Here is a 24978-nt window from a genome sequence, read left to right as displayed (position 1 = left end):
CTGTGGGTGAACTCTGTACTCATGGCCATTAATCAGTGGTCTTTTGATCAGTGGTTGTTGGTAAACGGTCATGACAATTTGCATATCAATGATCATGAAAGTGATGATGACCTGATGATACACTGTCAGTCAGTGGTGCCAGTTTTGGAAGAAGTCAATTAGATGAGTGACAAAATATTTCTCCCACTGAAAACGCTACAACTAAATGAATAGAATCAACTTTTGGGATTTCCTTACCTGGATGATTCAAAATGCGTTAAGACACTTATGAACACAAGCGCGTTCATACACACAGGTGTGATCACAGGTGCTCACGGACACACACTATCTTGGGCTGCTGCCTCTAAATATATTTTATATCATTAGTACTGTAAGCTGCTCTGTAACTTTTTTCATGCACATGTTGGTTGTTGCTATGGTTTCTCTGCTGTTTTTTATTCCAACAGGTGCAAAAGCAGAGGGGTTTTTTTCTTTCTCTTTCTTTCCCTCTCTATCCCTCTTCTTCTCATCTATTTTTCTCTCCCTCTCTTTCTGTTAACCCTCTTCCAATCTTCACTTTCTTTCTCTTTTCTTTCCGGTCACCCATAGCAAATGCCAACATGTTTGACTTGTGAAAATTGTTTGCCATTTTTTGGCCTTCAGACAACAGTTCTGATCGCTAAACTGCCGTGCAGGACAGGGGGAGAAAAATCACAAATGAAAGAGGTTAAAAATCGAACACACCTGTACGCCATCATTACTGAAGAAAAGCCGAGCGTCAGCACTCACACCCATCTGAAGACAGGTGCTGTGACCCCAGACAGGAGACTTCCTAATTAGCAGGGTGAAGGAACGGTGTTCATTACTCCGATAGCAAGAGCTGAAGATATCTGAGGTAACGTGGACAAAAGACATGACATTCAAGTTTATTTCTATAGTGTCAGTTTACAAGTCACCTAAAGGTGCTTTGTGTTGTATGGTAAACCTCAATTTGCAACTCCCTGTGAGCAAGCACTTTTCAAGCATGTGAGGAGAGGGATTTAACTCTGGATTTAACAGGCAGCCAATGAAGAACCTAATATGAGAGGCATGGCCTCTCTTTCTCTAGTCCCTGGTTAGTACTCATCTGAAAGGTTTTTAGGACAACTTAATAATAATGAATTACAATAGCCCAACATAGAGGTAATAAATGCATGAACTAGTTTTTCAGTATCTGTTTTTCAGAAAATATTTTTCTAATTTTAGAGATACTGTGCAAATGCAAGAAATTAGTCCTGCATATTTGTCTAATATGCTGGTAAAAAAAAGACTGTCACGTGTCACTGGAGGCCCCGGCAACGCCATTCAGACTAAGGAGCTGGTTAGACACCAAGATTTTTAGGGCCGAGAACAATAACCTCTCTTTTGCCTGAATTTAGTTGCAGGAAATTAGGCATCATCCAAGTCTTTTTGTTTCTAAGCCATTCCTGAAATCAATTACAGTGTCATCTGGCTTCATGGATTGATAAAGCTGGGTATCATCTGGATATCAGTGAAAATCAGTCAGAAAGATTTGAATTCTCAAGAACAAGACATGGATGATTGCAAACGAGACATGAAAAAATATTTCTGCTCGTTTTCTCCTGATCTAGTTAAGCTACTCTGTGAGTGAAATGTGTCATTGGCAAAGGCCAGGATAACTAACCTGCATACTGCATACATACATTAGCTGCTTTTCAGGCAGCTGTGCAATACAGGCTCAGTCGCCATTAGAAAAGCCAAAGCTGAGCATGTTCTTGTGGAGCCTTGAAATGATCTCCAAACCCCTTTCATTTTTTGAGACAATAAAATCCTTGTCTGGTAATACTACTGACATAGAGCTTCCCCCATTCACTGTCTCTTCCCTCTTAGGGACACTCCCAGAAGGGCTGGGCCTTAACCAATTGTTCTTAAAACTGAAAAAGCTTCTTGGACGAGAGGTGAAACGCCTTCAAGAAACTTTAAAAAGTCCAGATGCTTCTCTTTCCAAGCTCCTAGGCAAAGCATGTGTGGTCGGTGGCCGCGGTCCCGAGGCAACTGGGGCTCTGCACCAGCAGATGGATAGAACAACTTATCTTTAAACAAAGTATTGCTTTGCAAATGAGTGTTTTACAATTACCCTTTCAATCATTTTTGAGATAATAGGAAGGTTGGTGTTGTCCAACAATTAGCTGCGTCAAGTCATGACTATTAGAACAATCATTTAATTACTGTCACCTTAAAGGCTTGTGGTACATAGACAATTAATAGAAATGGGATAATCCTATTTAACATCAAAGAATGAATTAATGCAGATGCTGCTCATTGGAGAATCCCACTCTCAGGAATCATGCCCATGTTGGTCACTTTAAACCACTTCAAGGTCACTTTGAATCATTCAACTTTAAATTGTAAACTTAGACTGTTATTGATCATTTTTACCCTAATTTTAAAGTGTATATTTATTTTATATATTTATTTCTTATTCTTCTTGTATTTATTGTTGTTTTTTGCACTGAATGGAACTGCACTGCATATAGCAGAGATGACAATAAAGTTTACTTTGACTTTGACTAATGGTTGAACTCTTGTAAGAATGGGGTCTAATGAATACATAATAAAGGAATAACTGAAGATAAAACGTCTACATAAATATCTGTAGCATTTAACACAGATATTGATGTCTGTGAGATGTTTATGAACCTTTAATTTTTTTTCTCTAATGCTTAAAATGAGATAATTTTAATTTGTACGTATTCCTGTAAAGCTTAAGGAGTACTTTGCTAACAGAGCTGTGACGCTTTGTCAGTCTGGCTACAGTGCTGAAAAGAAATCAGGAGTTGGTCTTATTTTCTTCAATAATGAATAGTAAGAGTTTTGAGATGCCCTTTCCTAGGAATGTAAAACCATTGACAAGATAATTAACCTCTGTGGGAGTACCTCTGGGTTAAAGAAGACAACAGTGGAGGAATTTTATCCTTAATCTTAGTTACAGCTCATTCGGGAAGACTGCAATTAAATTATTCGTTACTGCTGTGTAAAGAGGTAGATAGGTTTTGCTACAATTGTGTTACAACAGATGTTAAAAGAAAAATTCAAAGGACATGTAATAAAACTATTACAAAACTAGATAATAAATAATCACACCATGAGCCAGGTTCTCAAACTTCTGGGCCAGTTCTTTCATGGAGAGTTTGGTTTCAGTTTCTTCGTCAAGTTTGGACAAGTCTCTGAGTATTTTACAGCCACCAAGAGCACTCAGGACTGGCTCACCTGCCTGGAAAGGAAAGCAGGAAATTATGTACTTTCTGCAAAGAAACAGGTGCAAACAGTTAATTCATTGTATCTAATATTGTCTGTTTCGTTATCTCAGTTCTTTCTTTTGAAGTAGTCTGAGTGGTAATGCAGACACAGACAGCCATTAACATATTTACTTGCTGCATGAAGTCTAAGCTGGTGATACTTGCAATTCACTTAAAGGTACTATATAAAAGTATCTTATATTTTTAGTTCAGTTGCTGCTTTTTATTTACTGCAAGCTGGATAGAAACTTTAAGTAGAAGCCCACTTAAATCCTACTTAAAGCCCTGGGCTTGCTGTAATTAAATGTAAGTGCTTAAATGTAGCATGTTAAAATGCACAATCACAATTGAATTTGATTGTTATATAGTAATAATTTACTTATAGATTAAGATTTAAAATTATGATATACATTTAACGTAATCAACGCTTACATCATAAAATATATTGTAATTAACTGACTCCAACAACTTTCACATGTTACCATGAGCACCTAGCTGCGCCTCATCCTCACAAATGTCCAGTGTCACTTCATTTCACCTGAAAATTGATGATTTTATTCAAAAAAATATCTGTTCATCCATTCATACACCGAGGACTCTGTAGTATATAAATCAGTATAAGATGATTTTTTTAAATTTAATTTAATTTAATTTAATTTAATTTAATTTTTTTTTCTTCTGGAAAAGCACCACTCCTTAACTAATAACAATGCAGAAACAAGCTGTAGTTTGATTATTGGGAATTTCAAACCAGCTGAACACAAGTAAAATACTTTTTGCAGTTTGTCTCAGAGCTTTTACCATCTCCCAGAAATAAAGGGCCATCTCACTGCGGTTTTGCAGTACAGCCCAGAGGAAGAGTGAAGGCCAGGGATGAGGGCAGGGCAGGTCCTGATACATGCAACGTCCACGCAGAACCTTACTGGCACGCTTTGATGAATGAAGAAAAGAATGCTTATTATCACGTCAACAATTTAAAAAAAAAAAAAGAAATCCTATAACCACAAGTACACTCTGTGTGCATATTCTGAAAAGTTCAGAGTACCTTCAGAGATGTCCTTTTGGATGAAGTAAACTGTAAGCCCAAAGCTTTGTAGTAGAAAGGCTGGCAGACATCACCCATTAACTGCTCCAGGACCTCCGACACCTGAGGAAACACGTGGGTGGGACAATAAGCACAACAGTGTCAGGTTTTCTTCACATTTGTAATGAATCTATTTAAGCCTAATTAATGAAAAAGGACAGAATATCTTTGATTACAAAACTCACTTCAAAAAGGGTGACCTCCTTCACTGGTCTGCTCTGATTGTTATCTGTCGCCACTTTTGAGGTTGAATTCTGTTGCTCCACTATTGCCAGCCGCTCTGCTAGGCAGCGCTGTAGCAGCTGATATAGTAAGCTCCCATCTGGCACAGAGCGATAGAGGGTTTCCAGCCTGCCATAAGTTAGGTACTCCAGGATGTTCAAACCATTCTCAATGAAAAGCCGAACAAACTGGGGCTTGTCGTTGATCAGCGCATCTGTCATTGAGTCCTCCAAATCTTCATACTGTTTAATTGGAGGAAGGAGATCATGTTTTAAGACAGGTCAATATTATGCCAAATATTTCTCTAAAAATCAGAATTAAACAGACTTTCATTCATAGATGTTCAAATAGACTGTATAATGTAATGTTATGTATGAATTCTTCTTTCAGTGCAACATCTGCGTGATGTCTTTTTCCCTCCTCACCTTCCACTGGATGTCTCCATTAAAGAGTTCAGTCTTGGCAATGTCAACCCTGTTCCACGTTACTGCTAGTTTCAGCTCATCAGTATAAGGATTGGCCTCAGCTGATGATTGTTGCTTACTTGCTGGAAAACACAAACATAACATAAAAATTAAAATATGGATTAAAAGTTAATGTTATGACTCTTTTGCCAAATTACAGCCTACTTACATACCTCCCACGAGTGTTTTAAGCAGGACTGTGTCAAAGTCATTTGGACTCTCGTGCTCTCCGTGGTAGACTGTAATCAAATGTCTGTTCTGGTAAATGCTCAAAGCCTGGAGACAGAAGATGGAAAAGGGAACAGGAATGACAGAGACATGATCACAAAATGTTTTAGAAAAAGATTAAAGAAAAGACTTTTATTAAACTGCAAGAAACAGGTCAAACACAGTTTACTATGGACCTGTGATAGTTAAAGCAAAAGATTCTGGAGTTAATCTTCCCAAATTCAACTTCTTATTAAATAAAAAACTGTTAAGTGCAGTTTATGACCCGACCAGATCCACTTCGGCTTTGTTCAGTTCCCACCTTATTACATCTAGATCTGGACTGGACTTCTTTAACTTGCTTGAAGACCTTTCACCTCTCATCCAAGAAGCTTGAGTTCTAGGGTCAAATAATCGAGAGTCCCAGATTTAAACTCTGTGGGACTGCCCCTTCAAAGACACCTTAATGCTCACTTACATCCTGGGCCATCCTACCTCAGAAAATCACATGATAGGGTGGGGCTAGGTTTCACAATGAGCTCACCAGAAACCCTGGCTGATTGTGACCCACACCCGTTTTCACACCTCGGCTCATGTGATTAGGTAGAGGATCATTAGGGAGTCCTTTTCCCTCTTTGGGTGGAAACTCCCACTGGGTTTAAATCTGGGACTCTCCACCATTTGACCCTAGAACTGAAGAAGCTTCTCGGATGAGAGGTGAAAGGTCTTCAAGCAACTCAAAGAAGTCCAGACGCTTTTCTTTCCAAGCCCCTTAAACTACGATGACCTGGACGACTGAGAACCATCACAGACGGATCTGTTTATAGTGGCTTATTGTGTCCCTACATGATCTGTATACCTATTCCTTATTTAAAATCAGAGATGGGCAGTAACGCGTTACTTGTAACGCGTTACTGTAATCCGATTACTTTTTTCAAGTAACGAGTAAAGTAAGGGATTACTATTGCAAAAACGGTAATTAGATTACCGTTACTTTCCCGTAGGAACGCTGCGTTACTGCGTTACTAAAACCGTGATTTTCTTGCGAGAATGTCTCATGACAGTGACGTAAGCGAGTGTGATGTTCATGACAACAGCTGTGTGCAGATCAACAATGGATAATATATCGAGTGCGGGAGAGAGTATGAGCGTGCAGCGTTTAAAGCGTGGAAGTACTGACCTTACTTTGAGTTTGATTCCGTAAAAAGTGACAAAAACATTAGTGTCCGCTGTGCGTGGGAAGAAAACTTCTTTTTACAGCGAAAAAACCCCCTAAACTTCCAAGCAAGCTCCGAGTAGCTACGACGTAATGACAAACTCACAGAGAAACTGCGGTATCCTTCCACTGACCGCTGCGGCACACCTGCACCAGGATAAACCTCCGCCTACTCTACTCCTGCTTTACAGGTGAAAATAGAGCAAAAGGACCGCTAGTCTTTGACTTTATTTATTTTCTGCTGTGTTTTACTTGCATCTGAAAGAGTGAGTGTAAACACAAAAAAATAAATAAATTTCAAAAAAAAAAAAAAAAAAAAAAAAAAATATATATATATATATATATATATATATATATATATATATATATATATATATATTTATGTGCTGGAATGTGCAGAAAATAGGTTTAAATGTTAAACTAATTTCTTCAAGTCAGAGAATGGTGCATATAATTAAAATTTTGCTTGATGCATAAAGTTAAAAGATTAAAACTAACAAAACAAGTTTTAAAAAGAGACTTTTCCATTTGATTACATTTTGTATGATGGATTATGTAGAAAAAGTAGAATTGGGCTGAAAGATCTATTGCTTTATCACCTATTCAGGTTGTAAATCATGTTTTTAAAAAGTAACTAAGTAACTAAGTAACTAAGTAATTAATTACTTTTGAAAATAAGTAATCAGTAAAGTAACGGGATTACTTTTTTGGGGAAGTAATCAGTAATTAATTACTGATTACTTTTTTCAAGTAACTTGACCAACACTGTTTAAAATGTTACATTCTGATACATTTATAATGTGTTTCCGTTTTATTATAAAACTTCATTAAAGACTTGGAAAGCTGCCCTGCATTTTTCTTTTCTTTGGTCTTTTTTTAGTTAAATGTGAAAGGTGAATGTCATGAAATCACAATCTATCAGTGAAGGCTAACATAAGATCAGAATATAAATGCTTATATTTGCAACATTAACGAGGAGGGGAGGAGGCCCTGGGGCAGACCCAGGACACGCTGGAGAGATTATATCTATCGGCTGGCCTGGGAACGCCTTGGTGTCCCCCCGGATGAGCTGGAGGAGGTGGCTGGGAAGAGGGAGGTCTGGGCTTCTCTATTGGGCTGCTGCCCCCGCGACCCAGCCCCGGATAAGCGGAAGAAAATGGATGGATGGATGGATGGATGGATGGATGGATGGTCTTTAAGCAGTTCAGTCTTGAATAACCAAATTTTTTATCACTATTATTATTGCCTTTGTTGTTTCTGTTGCCGTTGCTGTTGTTGTTGTTAGTATTATTATTGTCTGATCATAAACTGTAGCAAACAGTTTTTTGTTTACTAAGAAACAAACTTGAGGGTAGATCTACTCCACAGTATGTTGTTGACTGAATAACAAATATCCATCAGTAATTTCTGTGTAATCTCATGCATGCGCTTAACTTAGTTCAATAAACTCTGAGTATGTTCAGTCTGGTCAGCTGTTCTTGTACATGAAAGTCTGAGTTTTCAGCCTCACAGCTTATTGCTAAAATCAGCGATTCTTTAAACTACATACGTCCTGGAACAGGGTGCCAACACCTGATAAGTAAAGAACGGTCCACACAGAACCGCTCATCTTAGTTAAGGCGAATATTAATAGCAGTATTTCCCATTTTTCTCTCAGAGTGTAAAGAAATGGGTAGAAGCACAAATATTATGCCTGTTACCCACCAGCTGACCGGGTGGTCACTTGGGTTAAACATAATATATAAGGCTGAACTGACAAAAGATCACAGACTACACCACCAGGTATTATAGGAAAAACCATAAAGCCTTTGAACTAAAACAAACGCTGTTGTGACAGTGATGTACACTGTCTTGTTGGTATATGTATGATTTGTATCACCTTCATGTTTCCCTCTCACCTCATATCCAAACCGACATCATGAGCAGCAGCTTTTACAGCTGTGGCTCCAGCAAACATCAGCTGATACTAGAAAGTAATATTAAATAAATTGTAACAATAGCTGATCAAGCTTGAACGTGCTGCTGTTGTTTAGCGCAACATCCGCTGGTTTCCTCTTTCTGGCGCAAAGTGGGCGATAAACAAACAAGAGAGACAATCAGCTGATCATTGATCAGTTTCATGATTGAAGTAGCAACAGGAGAGAGAGGAGAGAGAATGAGAGAAGAGGCAGCTGTGCAGCAAAGACAGAATAACTCCAGCTTTGTGTTTCCTTTTAATTCTAGCTGAAGTACAGGACGAATCACGTTCCTTTTCCCCTCAATACAGATGTATTGTAATTGGTCCAGCCCAGAGTTGATCATGACCAATTGGCTAATCCACCACCTTTCATTGTTTATACCGTTACAAAAACAAACAAACAAACATAAAAATGAAAAATCACCATCGGCCCACCGGGCAAATGCCCAATGGCCAGTCCTGGTGGGTAACAGGCATCTTCAAAAACATTAGAGCACTTATGCAAATATGTGATGTCTTGATAAATCGAGCAGATATTTGAAGTTTACACAGCACCATTCTCGCATGATAATATCTTTAAAGTTTATTTTGTGACCCAGAAAGAGTAATATTTCAAACGCCGCCACTCTATGTTCCTCTGCCACTGCCTCGTTTGAGTTTTGGACGAAATGGATTCTGGGATATTGCATTTTGTCACTTTGAGCTGATTGGAGACCAGAACAGCCAATCAGATTTTTTTGCATCCAAGTATGTGATTGGTTGGTTTTGTGGCACAGATATAACGGTGTAGAGAAAGAGTTGAGCGCGCACGGGCAGAAATGTTGAGAGTGCGAGCAACACATTGCGAGCGAGCACCAATGCAAAAACTGAGCGAGAGGGGCTGCTATTGTGTGTGTGTATGGATAATAGCAAACACTGAAATACATTTTTTGCACGCAGCAATGAAGTTTGTTCACTCAAATTTAGCTTTTCTTCGTTCAAAATAAATTTCTCCTCAAAATGCAACACTTGCAACTGCAAATTTTTTTTACGTGCGCTCAGAATAGTGGCACAAAAATAACGCCATACATGTATGCTTTGGTTCTATAATAACACCCATAATCACAGCTTGTGAGTGAGTTAGCTTTTTCTTTTCACTATGCTGAACCAAATAACAGCCTGGAGTTTCAAGAAAGTCTTTCCCCCAACTCTTCTCCAGACGAAAAGCCAATGCAATGTTTCTGTTGTCAGCACTCACCTGTTCAACTAGTTTGTCAGTCTCTGTTTCTGAAGGAAAATGCTTCTTAAACCGTTCTGCCACTCTGTCTTTAAGATCCACCTTGGGAGCTTTAAGAGCCTCACTGTTGCCTTCACCAGAGGACGGCACAGCTGGAGCTGAAGACAGGTTCTCCAAGACATCACTCAGGAAATCAGCCAAGCCCCCTGAGCCAGCCACAACCAGCCAGGGGATAAAGTTTTTCAGAGAGAGATCCATTCTCTGACAGACATTACAAAAACAATCAAAAAGAAACATTTCCACAATTTAAATGCTAAGTCACAAGATTTTTGTGATAATCAACACATAAAGCAGAGACTGTACCTTCAGCATGTCTGCTTCCCCTGATATCAGCATACAAAGGACAGGGATGTCAATGCTGCCACTTCCTTTAAAGAGATACAACAAATTTTAACACGTTTCAATCTTGATAAAAATGTTTTTACTAACATAAGCACAAGTAAATTTAACTTAACTTAAGCTCAATAAAAATCTTATAAATCTTAATGAAATATTGTACTCATAGTATGGTACCATCTCTCACCCCATATCCCTGTGCGCTGCTGGGAAATGTATTCCTCCAGTCTGGCTCTGAAATCTGTTTCTCCTCCTCTGCGGCCCACACTACCATCATCCACCAGCAGGAAGGCCTGGTAGTTGTTGTCCAGGTAGCAGGAGTCCCGGGAAATGTTTTGGACATAGTACTTTGCAGGAAAGCTTCCCTACAAAAGAAGAAAAACTGTTATTACAGTTTTTCTTTGATTAAGATAATTTTTTACAGTGTAATGGAAGCCTGAAGCCTTTGGATCTTTTTTGTGTGTTTTAATAGGAGATACAAATACAGCCTGGTCCCAAGACTACCAGTATAGTATAGATTTGCCTTACTTTGAGCTCTCAATGATAAAATTCACATAATCTTACTAACCCAAAACGTTGATTCTGTTCATCTGGACGTAGCATTTTCAGTGGGAGAAACACTTCGTTGCAAATCCAGCTGACTCCTTCAGTCTCAGCTGACGGCAGGTTTTCCCAACATCATAAACAGTACATTTGCATAATGGCTGATACTAACACCACTGAATAAACATTGGGTCAGTTTCTTGATCATTAATATGCATCTTGTCATTAGCACTGATCAATGACCATTAATCAATGACCATGAGTACCATCTAGAGAGAGTTGGGGAATGGCTCCAATCACAGCATTGGCCTGTAGGTTTAAATAGACTGCAGAGTCTTGGCCTGGCGAGGTAGCTCTTCTGTGTTGTGCCATTCCCTTTAGCCAGAGGCTGTTTGGTTTCCCTGATGTATAAATCATGGCAATCCTGCTGACACTTAACAGCATCCACTTTATTACTCTGTTTGCGTCAGGACCCGACTCTTGGGGTGGATCAGTTTTTGGCGCATCATTTTTTGGGCTATTAAAGCTACAGAGACACAGTGTTGAGAGAAAATGCGTTTCAACTCTTCCAATACTCCTGACACATACAGAATCACTAAGGGTTTTTGCTCAGGCGGCAGTTGTCCTTCTTCTCACCTGGATTGGCTGGAGCTTTCTTTAGGTCCCTTCCTAGTTTTGGGTAGGCTGACAGGGAATCACAAGAATATCATATCAAGAAGGCCCTGAGTAAATGTGTTTATCCCAGCTGGACATTTGTCAAAGCTGGAAAGGCACCTAAAGAAAGTTCCAGCTGGTCCAGCAAAGAAGAAGGACAACTGCTGTCTAAGTGAAAACCCTTAGTGAGACAGTTGAAATGCATTTTCTCTAAACACCGCATCTCCATGGCTTTTATACACAAAACACACTGCCAACAATTGGTCCACTGCAACGATCGGGTCCCCCAACACAAACAGAGTAATATAGTGTACTGGAATTGTAGTTATGGGCATTGATCAATGGTCATTGATCAGTGGTTGTATTCAAGGAACTTACCTTGTAGACTATTGCTCTTCAGTGGTGCTAGTTTCAGTCATTATGCACGTGTACTGTTTATAAGGTTGGGAAAACCTGCAGTCATCTAAGACTGAAGAAGACAGTTGGATGAGTGACGTAATGTTTCTCCCGCTGAAAGCCTTACTTCCAGATGAACAGAATCAACTTTTTGGGATGGGATGATTGAGCATGTATCAAGACAATGTCTTACTTATCTTAAATTTGGGACGTATATTATACTACTTATAAGCAATTAAAAAATCAATTAAAATGAGAAATGTAAATCAAATCTTTAAGTGAGCTTTTTGCAAAATAAAGGTGAACACACATTTAAACGTGTAAATGTCTGTACTACCTGAGGGTTGACCAGCTGCTCTCGTTTTTTCACAATGCCCCACGGAGCAATGCCCAACGCTACCACCTTGTTGAGGGAGACTGAAGATGCTGCAGCTGCATGATCTCTCACTGCCTGTCCAACACACCTGCCAACACCTTCACGCAGACCTGTAGTTAAGATCCATGCACCTGGGGGAAACAGGTAGATGGTAAATTTCCTGGTTCAACCTGTATACTAAGTAGCTTACTGTGCCATGCCACTAAATAATTCCGAAATGTTAAAAAGCTGTGTAAAATAACACCTGAATAATAATTAACAATAATTTGCAAATCTCATATCTCTATATGTGATACCATTAGCTAATATGTTGTCCATAACTGGGGTTATTTACATTTTGCACAACTTCATACCTATTATTTATTATTTATTTATTATTATCTGTTACATTTCTTTGAATAGGCTTAAAAATCAAACAAAAATAATGTATTAAGCTGTGAAACTGTATCATATTATTTTTTTATCATTTTCACTAAAACACAGTCAGGGTCATGAGTCTGGTGACGCAGTGTTTACGTATTGGCATTTTAATTTTTTTATTTAATTCTTAGGTTTTGTTCCTTTGCCTTTAGTTTAACTTGTCTCCACATGTCATGTCACTCTTGTCGCCATGTTCCCTATGTCTCCCCAGTCACTGTGTTAAGTTTGGCTGCAGTCTGAGTTTCGGTCTGTGTGTTTATCTGTCAAAGAATTAAGAGCACTAGAAATACTAGAAAAACCAAAAAGATGCATAAAAATTTTTTTTATATGCAGCGTGTTTTAATGGCGAGTGTAAGTACAAAAGCAACACGTTTGCTTTCTCACTGCTACGCCCTGTCCTGGATCTTATCCAATAATCATGTTTACTTAGTGTGAGCCATGTAGCAACTTGCATATTTGTGTGAACAATTTTTTCATTGCTTCTTGTACTTGTTTTGAAAGAAGAACAAGTGACAGGAGATCAGTAGTCAAAGAGAAAATTGCCATTTCAGTACAAACATTAGGACCAGACTAGTAGTACAGTATGCTTTTTTTTTTTTAGAGCTTATAGTATAATCCATTGAGTAAACAATACTACTTCCATCCTGGTGTCTTGAATGGGAAACTGCTTTATTTACGATCACAGCATCTCCATAGTCCTTAACAGCGATACCTGACATCCCAGGTGTGTTGCAGGATGTATAATATCTTCTACAAAGATGACTGCAAGATGGGGTTTAGACATCATTGATATGTGATTGCATTAACATGACTTACATATCTTGATGCATGCTCAGTTATCCAGGTAAGGAAATGTTTCAGCTATATTTTCATAGCTGAAAAACATATGTCCAGGTGAACAGAATCTGCTTTTTTTTTCCTTTACAGCTTTATAAATCTAGAAACTAAACAAAGTTAAGACAAGGCATTCTTTTAGACATTTTTTATATAGTAAAGGGAACCATCTGGAAATGACGATAGCATCTGCTAACCAACAATAAAATATTTCAGCAACCATCTCACAGAAATTCCAAGCACACTGTGATCATTATAGATGAGGCACTGACAGGGTGACAGATGCGTAAAGTTTTTACCTGTGCTTTGTGATGCTTTCACCAGTCCCTGTCTGAGAACCTCCCGTACCCAGGTCTTCACCTGTGTCCTGCTCTCTCCACCCACAACAGAAACAACCAGGTTGGGTCTAGGAAGACCCCATATTGACTGGGCTGTCAGTATGTTGTACACCACCGAAGGCTCAGTGCTCCATGACAGGCGCAGGAACTAAGATCAGACAAAGAAACAATTACATGTCAACAACACAAAGAGGCTTGGAAAGTAATGAATTGGGATCTAGTATTAAAGCTAAAATGACGCTTTGGTTGTTTCAACCTTTAAATTGTGATTAAAACTTTGAAAATGAAAATGACCCTTAACCCATTAGAGCCCAGACCAATTTTTACTGTCAGGAAAACTATGGGAGAGTCTGTGTTAAAGGTTTTACAGGAACTTTCCTCAATATGTTAAGGAGTGGCTTGTTCTTTACTCTGGTACTGACTTTGTTTGTTTAGTAGCAGGTTGAAGGTCAGGAAAACTGACTACTACTGTACTGACTACCAGAGCTCCGGGTTTATCTGGATCTTTATTTAACCCACCTTTACATGAATTTTCCTTTAAAAACATTTTCACATTTTCCAAAACTCTAAGGCTGTAGAGATAAAGCGTCATGGGACAAAAAGAAAAGCACCCACATGGCTGTGCCTCTTGCTGGCTCCTGCAAACTGCACCTCTCCAAAGGCATCAGTTGGTTGTTCAGAGGAGTGCTCCGCACTTTCCCAGTGCTTCAAAATTGCTGTGCTGAAATAATCTCCAACAGCCACAGAGGCATGGTCATCTCTCGCAGCCCCACACTGACACAATTCACTACTACTGAGAGAGGTGGAGGGATACAAACATCACTATGAGAGTCAACTCAAATTACAGACATATCACTATCAAAAGGCAGAGGTCACAGTACCTGTCAGAATCTTCTACAAAGGTGCTGCACACTCTTTTTTTGATGGTTTTGGGGATCCAACTCTGAAAGCAGTTGTTAAAAAGTTGTTAAATAGTGATTGACTTATACGGATTTCTGAGCCTGGTTTAACAGTGAGCCTGTGTATGCACATATTCTGTAGTAGAATAATACAACCCACAAGTCAAACATTTTGTAAAGTGTAGAAGTAAATTTAAATAAGTTTTAAGTTTTGATATTTAGATGTTTACACGTTTGAATGTTTAGACATGCATGTTCAAACCAGTAATAAGTATGTGTTATATCTACCTGGTTGTTTTCCTGTTTAGATCTGAGTATAAGATTTCCTGGTTTCTGAGAGGCCAGTGAAGTATTCATGAGGGCGGCACACAGGAAGTGTGGGTTGTTGTTGCCGTGTGCTGAGAGTAAAGAGGCTGCTAAAAAGTTATCCGTCTCCATCTTGCTGTTTCTAATTATTCAGAGAGATTCCAAACTATCTAGTGAACCCTCACGTTACATCTGGTGGCAGCGGTGGGATTTATTTTCTTGATGGCTCTGTGTATTTGGTGAGTTCTACTCCCAAGCTGCGGATAGAATCGTTTTTTTTTCCCGCTCGGATTTATCCCTCTCTGTGAACAGCTGATGAACTGAAAATAATAACAGTAATAATTTTTGGAGATAGTAAGGATTGTTGCAGCTTTTCTCTCTGTTTTTGTGATTTTTGTGATTTTTTTGAGCTGGATATTTGTTGGGAACATGTCAGCTGACGAGAGTGAATCTGTGCACGAGCTGCGCTCTTCTCCTGTGCCACATTCGAGGTCAGTGGATGCAATACGGACTGTTGCTGCTCCCGCCCACCATACCGTCTCCAGTGCCCTGACAATAGATCTTCCACCTGTTTTTAAAGGAGATGGGACTGAATCTTTTACTAGTTGGTCTCGTCGCTTTGAAGTGGCAGTGCAAGCTATGACTCCACCTGAGGTAGATTTGGCAACTGTGATGTCCTCTGTTCTGCCTACTCGTCTAGCAGATGCTGCATTTTTGTACTGGGACAGTTTGCCTTCATCAACCCAGAAAGACTATGATCTAGTGAAGGATAAGCTGAAAGGTTTTCGGTCCAAAATATTCTCTGCCATTCTTCCAGACACATGTGAACGCTCGCCCCCGGAAACCAGGTGAAAGTTTAGATGTATACAGCGCAGATATTACCCGTCTTGTGCTTGAAGCTTTCCCTAACTATGACTACAATGCCTTGGAAGGTGAAAAATTTCGCCGTTTTGTTGCTGGGTTAGACCCCACCTTGCAATCTAAGATTCATGAGATGGGTGCAGAAGATCTCAACGGAGCCCTGCGCATTGCCAGCCGTTGTGAGAGAGCACGGGCAGCATTGCAACTTACAGCTGCAGGATCCTCTCATATTCCGTCTTCGGAACAGGTTGCTATGATACGTCCTCAGCCTACTGATGCTAAACTTCTTCAAGCAGTTGAGGAGCTCACGCTTACTGTAACCAGCCTGAAACATGAAGTACAGCAGTTACGGGAGAAACAGAGTTACCTTGCCCAACGTTTGGACTCCAGTCGTGATAGATCCTCCTCTTCCAATGTTCAGTACAGCACCCGCAGTGCATCCCCGTCGCCTTATCATGCCAGACAACATCCCAGAGACTATTGCTCACCTGGGAGGCGTTATCATCGTGATCCAGAGTCTCACCGTGAACGTCCTTCTTCCCCTGTTCCCCAGAGGTTCAATGAGTGGGACAAATGTGAGAAACATGATCAACGCACATACCATTCCCAACAGCCCTCCCAGTATTCCAGGTACAATTACCCTGACAATAACAGATACCGACGCAGTCCCAGTCCTGCTCCACGTAGAGTTAGAGATGCCGGGTCCTACAGTAGGACCAGTGTTCGTTTCCAGTCCCCGGAAAGGCCTGCACATTTAACCTCCAGCCCACAGGGAAACTTTCATTAGCTGCTGTTGAGGGGCAAACATCAGCTACAGTATCAGAGCCCCAAAACCACATCCCCCAGTTCCCCTCAGAATCTGATGGATCAGTCTCCTCTAACATTTTGGCTATTGTCGAGGGCATTGAAGTGTGTGCTCTAATTGACTCTGGTTCCTTTGTCTCCCTTGTGAGTGAAGATTTTCGAAACTCTCATCCAGCTTTAAAAAAACGGCCTATGGTAGCATCCTCTGTGCCAGCTCGTTCGGTCAATGGAGAACGTCTGGAAATCTTAGGCAAGTTAATCGTTGGTATTAGGCTTGGGACTCAGGTATGGCAGCAGGAATTTGAAGTCCTCAGAGGTGCTTACCAGCCATTCATTCTAGGTTGGGATTTTCTGCAGAGGCACCATGCTCTTCTCGACCTCAAAAACAAAGTACTGCAACTGTGGGACATGAAAATTCCCCTGTTGCCCAAAGGACATGAGGTGGCTGCCTGCTGTAATGTTTCTGTGTTAGCGCCAACCAAAATCCCAGCTATGAGCGAAACTCTGATCACAGCCTGTGTGTCAGCAGCCACACCGGCTTCTCCTGTTCCAACAGACTACTATGGTGTCTTGATCCCTAATCCAACATGTGACATCGTTGTGGCTCACACTCTCAGTGAAGTTCAGAATGGTACTACAGTGGTTCGAATGCTTAATCCCTCCAGCGATGAAATCGAACTGTACCCTGGACAGCATCTTGGTGAGTTTCATTCAGGCTCATCTGTTGATATCATCCCTCTGGAGCAGACATGTTGTGCTACTTCACCTGTGTATGATTCGACTCTGCCGGTAGAAATCAATGAAACAAACTTGTCACACTCCCAGGTTCAGTCCCTGAAATCACTTCTCCAGAAGTATTCAGGAATCTTCAGTAAGCACTCAGAGGACAGAGGTCACACAGGCATAATTAAGCATCATATTCACACAGGTGATGCTACACCGATTAAACATAGAGTGACACCCGAACAGAGAGCTGAAATACAGACTCAAGTTGACAACCTTTTAAAGGCAGGTGTCATCGAAGAAAGCTACAGCCCATGGGCCGCCCCAGTTGTTTTGGTGCGAAAGAAAAATGGTACGTGGCGTTTCTGTCTCGACTATAGGAAACTCAACGCAGTGACAATCAAAGACTCTCATCCTCTTCCAAGGGTTGATGATGCACTGGATGCTCTGTCAGGTTCTGCCTGGTTCTCCACAGTGGATCTTCAACATGGCTATTGGCAGGTTGAACTGGAAGAGAAGGATCGTGAGAAAACTGCTTTCACAACTGGCAGTGGACTTTACCACTTCACTGTTATGCCCATGGGACTCACAAACGCTCCAGCCACATGTCAGCGGTTAATGGAGATGGTACTTCATGGCCTTCCTTGGAAAACCTGCTTAGTGTATTTGGATGATGTCCTCATTTACAGCCGCTCTTTCGCAGAACATCTCCAGCACCTGGAAGAAATCTTCAGCAGATTCCAGGCAAGTGGTTTGAAGCTAAACCCCTCAAAATGCTGTTTTGCCAAAGATCAGGTACAATTTCTGGGCCACATTGTATCAAAAAATGGCATTCAGCCTGACCCCAGAAATGTGAACAGTGTGCAAGCCTGGCCTATTCCACAAACAGCGACAGAAGTGAGGTCATTCCTTGGACTTTGTTCATATTATCGCAAGTTCATTCAAAACTTTGCGCACCAGAGTGTCCCCCTACATGCTCTCACTGAAAAGCATGCAACTTTTCAATGGACTTCTCAGTGCCAGGATGCATTCATGTATCTGAAACATGCCCTCTCAAACCCTCCAGTGGTTTCATTCCCTGACTTCACATTGCCATTTTCTCTGTATACTGATGCTTCAAGCACAGCGATTGGCAGTGTACTAGCTCAAAAACAGGGACAGCAAGAGAAAGTCATTGCCTATGCTAGCCATGCGCTTACAAAGGCAGAAAGAAAGTGGTCGACTTATGATCGAGAACTCTGGGCCATTGTTTGGGCAGTTAGACATTTTCGTCACTATCTCTACAAGCAGCCATTTGTTATTGTCACGGATCACAAGCCCCTCCTGGGTCTTCGGAAAATACCCATTGACAGTGATAGAACTGGTCGCCGTGCTCGCTGGGCTCTTGAACTCGATCCTTTTGAATGGACTGTGATTCATAAAGATGGCCACCGCCACCTCAATGCGGACGCACTCTCACGTCGCCCTGTCACTGGTGACACCGTAGAGCAGGACACAGTCTGCACTGCTTCTGCTACCTTGAGACCTGAAGAGAGGTGCGTAGGTCCTGCAGGCCCGCCCAACCATAGTCCCTGCAGTACTGACCAAAAACACATTCCATGCAATGACTTTTCTGATCCACGACTGCAGTGTGCAGCGCTATCTGTTTCATCCACATTTGTGCTTGAGCTGCCTGAAGATGATCTCAAAAGCGAACAACAAAAAGATCCTGTACTGTCAGAAGTCATTGGCTGGAAAGCTAAGGGTCGGAAACCACCCTACTGGCATATGAAAAAATGCCCACCTCAGGAAAAAGTGCTATGGCATGAGTACTCTAGACTTACCTTCCACAATGGCTTACTCTGTCGTAAAGCTTTCAACCCATCCCAAAAATCAGTGTTGCATCAGTTGGTTGTTCCTGAATCTTTAAAAGACACTCTTCTACAGCTGCTGCATGGCAACCCAGTGTCCGGTCATCTATCAGCAGATAAGGTCCTGAAACGTGCTCAGCAGCTATATTACTGGCCATTCATGTCACGTGACATCAGAATATGGTGCACACAATGCACTCCATGTGATGCCAGACGGAATCCCACACCTCATCACAGAGCTCCAATGAAAACAATTGTTGCTACGGAGCCATTTCAAAAGGTGGCAGCTGACATACTTGAACTCCCCATTATGAGTCGTGGCAACAGATATGTGCTCGTTGTTCAAGACTATTTCTCGAAATATGTCAATCTCTATGCTATCCCAGACCAACGTGCCACAACAGTTGCAAAATGCCTGTTTGACAACTTCATCTGTCAGCACGGCGTCCCTGAAATGCTACACACAGACCAAGGACGTCAATTTGAATCTGACCTGGTGAAACATCTGTGTCAGCTGCTAGGCATCCAGAAGACACGGACCAGCCCATATCACCCTCAATGCGACGGTATGGTTGAGAGGTTCAACCGAACACTTATTGACCAGTTAGCTAAGTTACTCCTTCAGCAGCCTGGCGAATGGGATGACTGCCTCAATCAAGTTGCTTTGGCTTACAACACCAGTCCTCACTCTACCACAGGGTATACGCCATTTTTTCTCACACATGGACATGAGGCACGGATGCCTGCTAATATGCTGTTGCCTACCAACATGCCAGCATCATCTACTTCTGCTTCTCCTGCTGACTACGTCACCCAGTTGACTCAGAGACTTCAGTCTGCCTTCAGCACTGCTGCATGGAACAGAGATTGTGCCCACACCCAGCAGAAACAACTGTATGATAGGGGCATCAAACACACTCCTTATGTTCCGGGTGACTTGGTGTGGTTAAATGACCCCACTACAGCAAAGCAGAAACTTGCTCCACATTGGAAGGGCCCCTTTGAGATATTGGAGTGCCTTGGAACAGATGGAGAAAACCCTGGTGTCACGTACAGGATTCGCTACCTCCTGGACCAATCAGACAAGACTCAAATTGTTCACTACAATCGTCTCAGGCCTTACAAAGCACCTGTCCCTAAAGGTGGAACCAACTCGCCTGCTGGTGACATACCTGCACAGCCCCAGATTCCACAATTGACTGCATTATCAGGTGCTTTGCCCTTCACAGCTTCAAAATCTGCAGCTAAAGGGAGCTGGAATGTTCAGGGCCGCAGACCTTCAACCTCATCAGACCCTCAGGTTTGTCAGCCACCTCTTCTAAACCAGTCACGACCCCATTCCCACTCTCCTTTGTCCCCTCCTCCTCGGTCTGAGACTGTAACAACTCCCCCCTTTGGCCATGTGGTGATACACCAATCAGACATTGTCCCTTCAACTCCTCATCGAGTATCTGGTGTTTCACGGCGATGTGGGAGACGTCAAGTTGTGCCTCCCAGATACCTCAAGGACTATGTTTTGAACTGAACTTGTTTTTGGTTTTGCTGTTGTTTTATCGTTGTCCCCTTTGCTCGCAGTATGTTGTTTAGTTTTTTTTTCCCTTTTCTGTAGGGAAACGGGGACGTTTCTTATGTGAGGGGGGGAGGAAAATGTAAAGTGTAGAAGTAAATTTAAATAAGTTTTAAGTTTTGATATTTAGATGTTTACACGTTTGAATGTTTAGACATGCATGTTCAAACCAGTAATAAGTATGTGTTATATCTACCTGGTTGTTTTCCTGTTTAGATCTGAGTATAAGATTTCCTGGTTTCTGAGAGGCCAGTGAAGTATTCATGAGGGCGGCACACAGGAAGTGTGGGTTGTTGTTGCCGTGTGCTGAGAGTAAAGAGGCTGCTAAAAAGTTATCCGTCTCCATCTTGCTGTTTCTAATTATTCAGAGAGATTCCAAACTATCTAGTGAACCCTCACGTTACAATTTTTTTTTTTTTTTTTAAATTAAACTTTTAAATTGGCCTAGGTACTCATTGGTATTCATTTATAATCTGCTATGCAAGTGGAATGAAAGCTCGGTATGTGACCCTCAGTACTGACATTTTTACAGTGTGTTGAGTGTCTGAAGCTCAGGTTTTTTGAAACACTTCAGTTCAAAACAATCACATCATGTTTGAGGTTCTGGTTGTATTTCACCCCAGTGTTGACAGGTTGCTTACTTGCTGCTTCTAGGAATGTAAGCAAGTAAGCCAAGGTGCCAGGATTTCCATTTGTATGAACCAGTGTCATTTGAGCTGAATCTTGTTATTACTAAATTATTGTTTTTAAAACTACAGCTTCTATTTATAACAAGGGGCACAAGAGCCACTTGTATTTAAAAAAACAATACCTTGTTTCTCATTATTATTTTTGTGGATTATGAAGGTTAAGGAGAAAACCAGCAGAAATTGTCAGCTCTTACTCCCATCTTTTTGGGAGGAAAAAAAAGGCATGCAAGTTCATTATCATTACACTTAGGGACTTAGAAATTAAACACCTTCTCCCTCTCCTTTATCTTTCCTGCTTGGCTTCTCATGTCTTGTCTAGTCTCTTCTATCTCAAACCCTCAAAGAGTCTCTCAGTCTCAATGTTCTCTTAAACCTGCACACATATGCATGTACACTGACACAGACATACCGCCCCCACCTCCAAACACCTCCGATGCATGTCTTCTATGTTGTGAGATGTGAGGATTCATGTGCTATGTGCTGAATCATCACATGGGCTTAGCATTTTCTGTTCTCAAACTGATCTCCCTTTAGGAGCTCAGTCTGGGTGGAGTTCTCTTTTCTCCTCATCTTTCCTCATTTTGTGTATTTCCATTGTGCTACCTCTGACCTGTCTTCCCCATGTGATGTCTATGTAATGTATATACAGTCGAAAGGGTAAGATGGCGCTGGTTGCCAGCAGCTTTAACCAAATTTGCTTTGGGATCAATAATGTATTATCAATCAATCAATCAATCAATCAATCAACTTAGGTTTTTGTACAAAGGAAAATACATTTAGTGGGGGTTTTTTTCATCAAATATTAATTTCTTAAAAAAAAAAAAAGAACATCAAACGCTGTCGATGCTAACTCTCAGGAAGCTTATAATTCAACAACAGTTAAATTCACTTCCAAACTTTGAATGGGGATGTGGTCTGTTTGTTAAGAAAAATACAGCCCATTGGGCCTAAAAACAGCCTTAAATATGGGTAGTTAGAACAATAAATATAAACAATATTTTCTCGCTATATAATGAATTTGAAATTGGTTTGTTGTGCATTACACTGAATTACTAAGCAACTAAAACAGTCTTAACTGGGGGAGAAAATGGTCTCTGCTGAAACACATCGTTCTTTACAGCTACTGATTGCTGTCTGTAACAATTTCTGCATTTTCCTTCCCTTATTTGTACAATTATTTCTCTAAAACATATGTCGATCAAAATTGTTGCTATACATGCTTCTGTGACAAGTGGCCATGTGGAGAATAGTGCAACCTGTGAGATTAGCAGGTGTGCGTGCAGAGATGAGTATGAGATTGTTTTGAAACCTTATACTTTAAAAGTTTCAGTGTTTCACAAACCTTTCCTTTGCCTATCACTAATGTGATCCCCACAGGCCTCTTTACTGAAAAAGCTGCAAAACACCTCGGCAGCTAAATGAATGAATGGAATGCAGCCATCTTTAATGTTATCAGTAAACAAGATTACATGCTTAATTGCATACATGTAGTTATGATGCTATAGGATTACTAGTAGACATAAGTTGGGCTCTTATATTGTGCTTTCCATTTTTCTTTTGAGTAAACGTTAATGAATTGCTATAGAAACCTTTCACTGAACCGGTTTATACTTAGTAAAGCTTCCTTTAAGGTCCACCAGTTAGACAAGTTTCTGAGACGTTTGTGGGTGGCTCACCATCGCCATTACTTGGAACATTTAGTGGAAATTCCAAGTATAACTTTTTTAAACATTCAGCTTTTTTTTCTTTTGGTTAGCTGCTTTCTCTTTTGTTTTGTTTTGTTTTTGCAAACATGCCATGACATCACAACAGCAGTTGAAGGGTTTTAGTGAAAGCCGACCTACCTGGCTCTTCTCTGTTTGGCAGATATTGTCTGTGTTGTCGCCTCTATCTCCTTCCTCTATTCTTACTCCTTCTTCTTTTGCTCCCGTGTCATTCATGTTTCTCCTTCAGTCGTTCTCAGTAAGAAATGTGTGCGGAAGGACTAAAACTGTTGATTTCTGACGAGTTTCCACCTTGTCTCCTACTGCTGAACTCCATTCCCTACCACTGTCGTCACTCTGCATGCACACAAAATAGGTGCAGCCAGCACACATGTAAAGGTGTGGTTTCACAGAGTAAGACAGTTCCTCCAAACTTTGAAAACAAGAAATTCCAGTCGAAACCACTCAGACACGGAGTCTGAGCTGGTCTAGCTTTCATTGCAATACTTCCCCGTCCTCTTACCTGGTCCCTCCCATCTGATGTGGAAAAACTGAATACCTTTAATGACACATTTAGACACCACTGTAGCAGACAGACAGCTCAGCAGCTTTAAGCTAAGCTAAAAATACCACACATTTGCAACTCAGCCTGTTAGGTATGAGTCTCTGTGGTGCTCAATATTTATGCAGGCAAATATATTTGTTTGAAACGGGTTAGGGTTTTGTTTTTTTTTCTTATTGCAGTTTGGGTTTTCTGTGACGACACACTCCATCCTGCCTTCCTTTTGGCCTGTTGTGTGGCCGGTCTCATCTGTAGCTATTGCTTAGGTGTGCTTACTTTGGATTCATGAGTTTGAGCCTTTCTGAGTCATTTAAGAAATTACCCAATCCTAATGGACTGTGCCTTCTTCACACAGCATTTGATGTGCAATGACCCATGACTTTTTTAGAATAATATTCCTGATCCAATACTGAGACATGTGGGAGGATGATCCTCTTGATAAAGACTTCATGCTTGAGAAGATAATGAAAGGAGCAGACAAAGAAGGATGGGAGTGGCACTCAACAATCAGGTTATAAATGGTAAAAGAACTGATTTCTTACATAACAGCTTTCTGCTGTCCCATAGCACCCAAAGCGCTTTATAGAACATGTCACATTCACCCATTAATTTACATTCATATTCCGATGGATAAATTGAAGAGTAATTCGGGGTTAGTATCTTGCCCAAGGATATCTACCTTGCAGACTGGGGGAGCCAAGGATCAAGCCACCAACCTCCTGAGTTACAGCCACTAACGTTAGAACTTCTAGTAGATGTCACTATATTCCTACCCTTTAGAGAAAGTGTAGCTGTGTGGACCTGCGAGGACCCCATGCACCCCTCACACTCTTCACAATGCTGTTTTCTGGCAAGAGGTACTGCAGCATTTGGGCCCTCACTGCCAAATTGTGAAACAGTCGCTTCCCCCAAACCTTCAGACTGAACACTCAGTGACTGGACTGACACATACAATGATTCGTTCACACACGTCACTACCTCAAGCACTTATCTGCACAGTCTCATACACACACACATGGTTGAAATGATAATAAAGCTACTTGACTTGACTTGACTCAAGCTTAGTCAAGTGAAAATAATCAGTATGTGAATACTGATAGACTGGTTCTTTAGCTACATGCCTAAACACGCCTAAACATGGCAATGAGTAGGTTGACAGTGTTGGGAAGGTTACTTTTAAAGTGTATTCCACTACAGATTACAGAATACATGCCTCAAAATGTATTTTGTAGCGTATTCTGTTATGTTACTCAATGAGAGCAACGTATTCTGAATACTTTGGATTACTTAATACATTATCATGCTTTTTTACAACTACACGAATGTACTATTGCTGTGTGATTTATTTTACTATTACTGAAGGTTACTCACCATGCCAATACCAACTAGATTTTTAAATCTTAATATAAAATG

The 24978-nt window shown here is 40.8% G+C and overlaps 1 protein-coding gene across 1 annotated transcript in view; it reads right to left on the bottom strand.

The window, feature by feature from the left end:
- Positions 1-23359, bottom strand: part of LOC102795324 (transient receptor potential cation channel subfamily M member 4-like) — a 31657-nt gene extending 8298 nt beyond the window's left edge. Inside the window, exons 1-15 of the mRNA XM_087845439.1 lie at positions 23145-23359; positions 14483-14544; positions 14217-14391; positions 13563-13749; positions 11971-12140; positions 10228-10405; positions 10008-10072; positions 9666-9905; positions 5222-5324; positions 5010-5131; positions 4548-4826; positions 4324-4425; positions 4080-4208; positions 3124-3253; positions 724-869 (exon numbers count right to left, since the gene is read on the bottom strand). Coding sequence (XP_087701565.1) covers positions 724-869; positions 3124-3253; positions 4080-4208; positions 4324-4425; positions 4548-4826; positions 5010-5131; positions 5222-5324; positions 9666-9905; positions 10008-10072; positions 10228-10405; positions 11971-12140; positions 13563-13749; positions 14217-14391; positions 14483-14544; positions 23145-23240 — 2184 coding nt within the window. The 5' untranslated portion in view covers positions 23241-23359. The remainder of the gene's footprint in view (positions 1-723; positions 870-3123; positions 3254-4079; positions 4209-4323; positions 4426-4547; positions 4827-5009; positions 5132-5221; positions 5325-9665; positions 9906-10007; positions 10073-10227; positions 10406-11970; positions 12141-13562; positions 13750-14216; positions 14392-14482; positions 14545-23144) is intronic.
- Between the last annotated feature and the right edge of the window lie 1619 nt (positions 23360-24978).

Source organism: Neolamprologus brichardi, chromosome 8 (genome assembly GCF_056152115.1).
Source record: "Neolamprologus brichardi isolate AB-2024 chromosome 8, ASM5615211v1, whole genome shotgun sequence".
Classification (NCBI taxonomy): Eukaryota; Metazoa; Chordata; class Actinopteri; order Cichliformes; family Cichlidae; genus Neolamprologus; species Neolamprologus brichardi.
This window is presented reverse-complemented; position numbering and strand designations above follow the sequence as displayed.